The sequence below is a fragment of the Diaphorina citri genome, unplaced genomic scaffold (assembly GCF_000475195.1).
Source record: "Diaphorina citri unplaced genomic scaffold, Diaci psyllid genome assembly version 1.1 scaffold113, whole genome shotgun sequence".
Lineage (NCBI taxonomy): Eukaryota > Metazoa > Arthropoda > Insecta > Hemiptera > Psyllidae > Diaphorina > Diaphorina citri.
Window position 1 is genome coordinate 129,860 of NW_007377550.1, and position 9,484 is coordinate 139,343.

The 9,484-nt window shown below is 34.5% G+C and overlaps 1 protein-coding gene across 1 annotated transcript in view; it reads left to right on the forward strand.

The window, feature by feature from the left end:
- Positions 1-3,947: 3,947 nt before the first annotated feature.
- The window catches only part of LOC103524678 (putative protein TPRXL), a 21,451-nt gene continuing 15,914 nt past the window's right edge, over positions 3,948-9,484 (forward strand). The window contains exons 1-2 of the mRNA XM_026820020.1: positions 3,948-4,104; positions 5,400-5,681. Of these exons, the coding sequence (XP_026675821.1) occupies positions 5,429-5,681 (253 nt within the window). The 5' untranslated portion in view covers positions 3,948-4,104; positions 5,400-5,428. The remainder of the gene's footprint in view (positions 4,105-5,399; positions 5,682-9,484) is intronic.

Consider the following 9,484-nt stretch of genomic DNA (forward strand, 5'->3'; position numbering starts at 1 on the left):
TTTCAAGAAAGCAATCCAAAAATAAGAGAGAGCGTAATACCACTCCATAGGTATAATAATTGATTAACATTAAAACGGAAGAGACATCTCCACTAGAAACAAAAGTGCATGAGACATCTCCACTAGAAATAAAAGTGCATGAGACATCTCCACTAGAAACAAAAGTGTATGAGACATCTCCACTAGAAACAAAAGTGCATGAGACATCTCCACTAGAAACAAAAGTGCATGAGACATCTCCACTAGAAATATGAACTTTATTTTCCACAAACAAAATTCTAAATGTACTAACACATCATCAATCAAAATTTCAGTCACAAGAGAAACAACGAAAATAATTTACCTATGTTACTAAAGAATTACTATAATACATACTATAGAATAAAATTATATTTTAGATATTGTGGAAATAAATAATCTCAATAAAATGTAGAATCATTCTAATGATGTTTCCTAAGTCTGAAGGGTTACTACACAGCATACCACAAGAGAAGAATGTGGTTTATTTAAAAAAATAACTAATATTGATCTTGTTTTTAAAAAAGAACACTCATATTGATTTTATCATGACTGGCAACATCATGTTTAACATGAACCATCTGAGATGATCTTTCTTCGTCATATAATAATGGAATATCAATATTTGTTTTTATTTTGAGTAAATTTTAAAACTGAATTCCCAATTTAAATTTTCCAAATGATTTACCTTCTTATCGGCGAATTTTATCAAGTAATTGGGAATTTGATTCTTTGTAAAATCAAGTGTGTTTTACTGATTATAGCTTGTTTTATATATAAAAATATAGTTTTATCCACCCATAATTTGTTGATCTGAAGTGTATGAAAACCAACTTCTATGTTGATCATTTTAAATTTGTTGATCGCTTTATATATAAAAATATATATAGATATATACCTACTTAGCCTGATTATAGTTAAACTGACCACGCCATGAAGGTTCAAGTATAAAATTATAAATGCTACCAATAATTACGATTAACATAAATTATTTATTAATAAGTGTTCGTGAGTATATCACAAAAGCAGTGTTTTAAGCCCAGTTGTGTCAAATGTATACCAGAAGATACTTTATTGAGATAATTAGGAATATTATTGGCTGAAAGTATTCAATTCCAACATGACATAAACATTCGTAGCACAATAAGCAACAGAACAATAATTGTAATGTAAATGCATGCATATTGTTAATAACAAGGGGGGAGAAGAGAGAGAACAAGAACAAGAAAATCAACATGAAAAAAACCCCCCTGTCCTAACTCAACAACATTTTTAGGCGTAACCTATGTACATTAATAGGAGGATCTAAGCGAAACGAAAAATCTCGAGTTATATCGAGTCACGCCTGGTCCAATCACTCCTCTTTATCTAAGAAACTATTCAGTAGTGATGCGATATCACAGTTAACAACTGTGATAGTTCGGAAATTTGATCTTTATCGGCTAATTTTTTTATTACTTTTATTTACATCTAGATAACTTTATTGAATTTTCTTTGTTTTCCATTATTGTGAAAACTGTTTATCAAATAAAATAATTGTTCCACTTACCACAGACACTATTGATATAATGGATCAGCATGTCAATATGTACATATATTTCTATAACATCAAAGGAATAAGTTTGTATTAACTTATTTGTCGGTACACATATACTTGGTAAAACAATTCAAACACTAAAAATGATTTTGGGTGAGTAAAAACACTTGGCTTTAATACGTAAAACATAAAGCCAAGTGTTTTTACTCATCCAAAATTATTTTTAATATATTTATTTCTGTTTCCATTTCCTATATGCAATACAAGATAGGTAGGTACATACTACATAGGTACTTACTTATCTTTTAACTCTTCATGTTTTTACCTTTACCGGATCATTCAACTACTCCATATTGTTTCATTCAGTCATCTCAATTTGCCGGATTACACTGAAGAAATAACATTATTATTAGTAAACTTGTTTACGTCTGACTGTAACAACAACGCTTGAGTTTCATGTGGGACATGAATCCTACCGTAAGAGCGATTCTGGTGAAATTGATTCTGTACGCAAAAGGCTAAAAAAGAAAATAATATTACATTGAAATATAGGTATTTCTAGAAACTGATTTACCTATGAAGTTTATCTTGTAAAACAAACTGGAAATTAGTAAACATTAGGTAGGTATAGGTACATAATAATTTCAGATAGGACATAGGAAAATAACAGTATATGAATGTCTTATTTTATTTTTGTAACACTTGTAAAAACTAAAAAAGAAAATAATATTACATTGAAATATAGGTATTTCTAGAAACTGATTTACCTATGAAGTTTATCTTGTAAAACAAACTGGAATATCAATAATAATGTACATAGGTATGATAGGTACTTGATTCTTCTCTATGAGAAACAAAAAAGTGCATGAAATTTGCATTTAGAAGAAAAGTGCATGAGACATCTCCACTAGAAATAAAAGTGTCTGAGACATCTCCACTAGAAACAAAAGTGCATGAGACATCTCCACTAGAAACAAAAGTGCATGAGACATCTCCACTAGAAGGAAGTTCCCTAAATTGTATAAGGCTAGAATTGTAAAAGGAAGTTCCTCTGTTTGTTCATTAGGCACCTCTTTACAGCCTAACCTGAAATCAAAAAGATAATATAATGTGTGAGCTCTAAAATCAAATTTAGTTTTGTGAATAACATGTAAATTCACAAAACTAAACTAAAGGATATGACTTTTAGTCTGATAAATAGCTCTAAAATCAAATTTAGTTTTGTGAATAACATGTAAATTCACAAAACTAAACTAAAGGATATGACTTTTAGTCTGATAAATAAATGTTATGTTGATGCTTCACATCTTTCAACCATTTTTTGCTAAATACTATCAGGTATAATTTTCTGCATTTCATTAAAAATACAGTTGCAGTTGTAGGTAAAGCCTGTGTTTCTTCCATGCTCTAAATGATTCTGCAATGAAAGTCGAAGACAATGACTGCAACAAAATCAAAAATGATTCTTCAAGATCTTTGTAGACTTGACAGATCCAGAATAGAGCAGAATATTAATCAAAGTACATAAATGTATATTCTCAATACGTGTTTTCTATACATGAGATACCATATACATCTCCGAGCATATAGCAGAAGAGGTACCTACCTATATAGTTTTGGTGAAGAACTTGTTAAGTTTATATTGGCGTGGAATGCAAGTCGTGCAAGCGGCCATCTTGGATTAGAGGTACCTACCTATATAGTTTTGGTGAAGAACTTGTTAAGTTTATATTGGCGTGGAATGCAAGTCGTGCAAGCGGCCATCTTGGATTGAATAGACGAGTCATAACATAAAACTGGCTGTAAAGTAAAAGAAGTACATGGGTATTTTTACATAGGTACTTCTTTTATTCTTCGTATATACTTGCGTACCGATGTATTGTGGACTGTTCGTATATAAAAGTGTTTTAATAGTGTACCAACTAGACTTTCAGTCTCCAACTTCTCATCCTCTTAATACTAAGTAAAAATTTAGTAAGGACAAGAAAGATTTATGAAATACTATGCTAGCTGAATATCTGATAATTATTTAGGCATCATAACCAGATTTCCCTCAAACAAGAAAGTGGAATTATCTATTTAAGTGATAAGAATCTACAATACACATTTCACCTCCCTGAGCACTGGTTATTTTAATTATTTTGAATAGATAGCTATCTATATAAATAAAATTGTAGATTTGTCTGTACATTGCTTGGAATCGTGAAATTTTTAGTTATTCTTACTCCTTATGCATCCACGCTGATAAGAATCTACAATACACATTTCACCTCCCTGAGCACTGGTTTTTCATAATTATTTTGAATAGATAGCTACCTATCTATATTATAGTTCGTAAATTAGATAATTTTGGTCTACATATTTATAACTAAAAATCATAAAAAATAGAACACAAAATAATTATGTATTCAAAATTAAAATTTTCTGATATTTCCACCCAAATTTGTAGCATTCAAAATAGTCGAATATATTCAACTGATTAATGTTAATCAAATATGATATGAGTATCAAATAGCAAGATGGTGGTTGTTTTGAAAAGAGTAAAAACGGTAAACCCCCAATCATTATTTCATTTATTGAGAGACCTTTCAAAAGTCAAATTTTATTCATCCCCATGTTTATTTTAAAGCTGGTGAGATCGCCATTCTACATAGGCTATACAATGGGGTACATATGCTCATAAATTGGGCGTCATGCTGTGGATTTCTCGTGTATTATACGCTTCAATGTAAACTTCTACATTTTCAACTTTGACCATGTTTTCACAAACACAAATTTCATAATGAAACAATACCTTCGTGCTAATAATAATACATGTTTCGTTCACCCATTCGAGTTTGACGGCTCTTTGAGCTTATACTAACCAAGCTTGTTCTATTTTAGGAATCATTATCCAATTACTATTATTATTAAAGATCTACTCAATAATAACGAAGTTTCAAAACTTTACAACTATATGAAGGTACTCACTCACCATTTTTCACAACAATCCCTTTCTTAGTTTCTTCACGTTTTCCACAGTTCAATTTGACTTGAAAACAATTTCTCTCTTTCTCTCTCTTCCTCTTCAACTATATGAAGGTACTCACCGTTTTCCACAACAATCCCTTTCTTAGTTTCTTCACGTTTTCCACAGTTCAATTTGACTTGAAAACAATTTCTCTCTTTCTCTCTCTTCCTCTTCTTTAGTATCATTGGGATTACTGAATTTCTGAAGAGCATGTTAGGTATGATCATATACGAGTACATATCTCAATTGAAATATACATTCAATAATTTCCTTTGAACATGGTTCTTGAGTTTGAGTAGAATACCATTATCTTGTTATGATGAATTAATTAGTTTGATAAAGAAACATTCATTGTCTCCTCCTGAAATCAACATTTCCATCACTTTCCTCCAGTAATACTGGATATCTTTGGTTCCACTTAAAAACTTTACAAAACGGACCTCGTGCCAAGTCCTGTAAGCCTAGACTGTATGGGAATTTAACAATCTTTTTCTTTATGCCTTGTTCAATATGCTTATTGGAAACACCCCCAATCAATTTCACCCACACACTCACGTATTAGATATCCCATATTCTTAATGTGCCTATATGGAAACATGTAAATGAAGTTACCTGTATTATACCTATGTATGGTTATATTTTACCCATCTTGTTCGGATATTTTGGTTTATTTTCTCACGTTTTCCAAAAACTACACTACACAGCTTTTCTAAGTTTCTTTATTTCTGGAAAAATAGTTCTAGAATATTCCTCTTAGAAGATACAAAAACATTATATGTAGGTATTGTATGTTTGTATTGTTATAATCTGACCTTTTCTTTCTTTCGATTTCAGGGCAATCCTGGCTCACCTAACGTTTTAGAATGGACATGAGTGTTGACACTTCGAATCAAAGAAGTTGGTACGAATCCGGTGGTCGCACTAGTGAAGATTCCTCCGATATGGCAACCGTTGCCGAGCACATGAGCTCATTTTTCGCCGCCCACCACGGGTCCGGGTTCGATGCCGCGAGTCGAGACTATCGTACCGCCACGCCTTACCACAGGGACGCCCTGTCTGTTAGTCGCTATTACCATCAGCAAATGCACTCGCCCTACTCATCCAGTGCATCGCACGGTAAGTTCAATCTTATCCTAGAATAAGGTAGGCTTTTAAAAGGTATTACTTATTAGGAATATAGGAATCATATTTTCTGTGGTGGAACTACTGCAAAAATAATGCACTTAGAATAATATGCATTTTTTAAGGCATAGCCAAAGTTTTATACAGATATTAGATCATACAAAATTGTAAAAAAAACGCCCTTTGAAATTTTCTCTACGCATTTGGTTCTAAATTAGTATTGGAGAGTACATTTTAGAGGCACCTCAGACAAACCCATTAGTGCTGGAGACAAGTTCAGTTCTTTTCCAAAAACGGACATTGTTTTGAAGGTACCTTTTATGATGTTTTTCAAATGAATGGGATCCACAGTGAATTATTTGGGTTGTGCACTGTCTTCACACCTTGATAGTTGACAGTTCTGACACACCATGCTAATTAGTGTTTGTCTGGCTTGAAGTTTATTGACACTACAGTTTATTGACACTTACTTCAAAATCCCGACTATCCCCTGGACTCGGTGAGATTGTGGTTTTCCTTTTCGTCCGAGAGAAGAGAATTAATTTGGGCCCTCAAATATGCAGTGATGCAGTCAAACAAAAAAGTATGCTATGAATTTTCAGTAAAAGAATATTTTATATCATGAATCCCGATCACCCTGTATACAAATTTTAATATTATGGGATGTCAATGAAGTTCTGACTCGCATATCAATCAGAAGTTTCAGCGCAAGAAGCATTGAGCATGACTGTAAACCTATTCAACAAATCATCGGGTGAAGATCGCCAAGTGATGCTGGAACATTTTATGTCAAGGTGCCAAATGCGGACTCGTAAATTAAATTGAAATTTATCGTAGGAAATTTACATTTAGCATATTTAAACGTACACTTGAAACGGCTCTTATTGGCTTGATCTTTTACAATTACACAAAATAGTTTCAACTATAATATTTTCTGATGTGTTTTGGCGTGGATATACGGTGTCACCCACCAGTCTTGTCCACTATACGGTCAGGATAAGACTATACCTACAGCTCTTACGTTAGAGAAATAGACCATAAATTGGACTGTGGTGGTGTTTTCGAGTGTAAAATTATAAATAGGTCTTTTTTGTGCATATTCAAAGGCTTCAAGGTCACGTAACGGTGGAATTTGGACCGTTCAGCATTTCCGAATAATGAAAAAGTATGCCACTGTTTTAAGTTTGACATACAATAAGCCAGTCCTTGATAATGTCAGATCTATGTCAATGGCGATTTTGGACTATTATTCATGATCAACACCCATAAGGGAGGGAAAAAATTTTGTACTACCTACGAGTAACCCACAATGAAGTTATTTTGATAAATCACATTAGCCAGGCCAAGTATAGTAAAACCAAAATCAAATCTAGTCCCCATTTCAAACATAGATAGGTATTATTTGTTATCAGGTGTACTACTGCATCAGCTTGTTTAGGTTTAGGATCTTAACTTTGAATATGATTAGAATGTTGATACGGGACTAATCCATCAATAGTTTTTACTCATAATTACCATGTAAACTTGTAAACCATTTTGATGATCCTCTACCGGGTAGATGCTTCCGACCTACTCATCAAATGAATTCAGTCGATAGAACTTGAAAACTACTAGTTCTGGATCACCCTGTATAGGCATATTGAATGAAGAGTTCCGACCTACTCATCAAATGAATTCAGTCGATAGAACTTGAAAACTACTAGTTCTGGATCACCCTGTATAGGCATATTGAATGAAGACTTCCGACCTACTCATCAAATGAATTCAGTCGATATAGAACTTGAAAACTACTAGTTCTGGATCACCCTGTATAGGCATATTGAATGAAGAAAGTGAACAGACTGCAGGTATGAAATTTGAAATTCAATAGCTATTACTTCAACAACATACTATTTCCTTCATATTCAACACCCCAGGCAAAAGAAACCCGAAAATTCTGTGTCAGACAGAGTGGCTTCAAAACATTATTATAATGTAATTAAGGTATAAATAAAACATGAAGCAACTCTTCATAACTTTACTGTTCAGAAATAAAAGGCTGCTCGTGGCGTAGTTCATGAGTTGGTTGAGCCATCTTCTAGCGGGCATCTAATAATACTTGATAGAGGTACGTGTACCTTGAAGTATTTACTCATGTTATGTCCACTTATATTTAAAACATACTTAAATGTTCATACTTATAAACTACTATTTGATCTAAAAGTTGAGAACATACAAAGCCTGGTGCTCATTGAGAAACCCATGGTAAAGGTAATGTTCATACTTATAAACTACTATTTGATCTAAAAGTTGAGAACATACAAAGCCTGGTGCTCATTGAGAAACCCATGGTAAAGGTACAAGTGAGGATTTATGTTGTTAAAGATTTGAGAATTTTTCACGAAATTCAAATGAGACATGAAGGTTTAGCATTGGAAAATATATCCTCCATGGAAGAGTGGACACCAGGCAGAGGACACTAAACCAACACAATCAAGGAACTGAAAGGATTTATAAACATGCAAGAAGTTCTCATGGAGGATTATAAAAAGATTTTAAGGATTCCATTCACAAAACAATGGATAGTTAGCGCGTGTATAACTATTTTTTTATTATTATAATAGTTTGTTGTTTATTGATAAGCTATGGGAATTTAATGATGTATTGTTTTTATAAGCAAATATTTCAAACTAGTGGTTGACCCGTCCTTTGTACGGGACCACCACACACACACAAATACACCCCCCACACATACCACACCCGTCACACACATCCCATCACACCACATCCACACCACACCGCACCACCACACACCATACATCCACACACACACCAAATCAGCCACATCACCACACACACACACACCACAACACCCATCGCCCCCAACCCACCACACACACACCACACCCACCACAACACACATCCCACCACACCACACACACCACACCCATCACACCACATCCCACATCCCCACCATCCCACACACACACACACACACACACACACCACACCACACACACACACACACACACACACACACACACACACACACACACACACACAATAACACACAACACCCCATCCAACACACACACCACCACACACCCACCCACCACACACACACCCATCACACACACACAGCACCCATCACACACACACACCCATCACACACACACCCCATCACACACATCCACCACACACATCCACCACACACATCCACTACAACACCTACACACACACGTCGCGCCTACGCGCTTCCCCTGACATGTCTCACAGAGCAGCATAAATAGGCATAACTTTGAACCGCCGCCATTTGAATCAGGGATGAAAGTGATAATTTTAAGTAAGCCTATGTCAGCCCCGGAGTACTCTTCCTAACAACAAAAAAAATTTCATCAAAAAGTTTCGGTTGAGCCCGTTTTCTCGTGAAGAGAGGACAAAAGAACGGATTATTAGGCATTTTTTTCCACGCACTTTTTGAACCGCGCCATTTTGAATCAGGGGATGGATATGGTGAAAATTTCAAGTAGCCTATGTCACCCGCAGTACTTTCTTAACAAACCACGAAAAAAGTTTGCATCAAAATCGGTCGAACCGTTTTCTCGTGAAAGAGGACAACCAAAGGCTTTTTAGCGTAAAAACGAGACAGACATACACAGCACACATGACAGACACGTACAGACAGACAGAAAGACAGACACGACAGACAGACAGGAAATTTTTCTAATGTGATTTTTGGAATCGATGATGCATACAGGAGTAAGAATAACTAGAAAGATTTCACGAATTCTAAGCAATGTCAGACCAAATCTACCGGG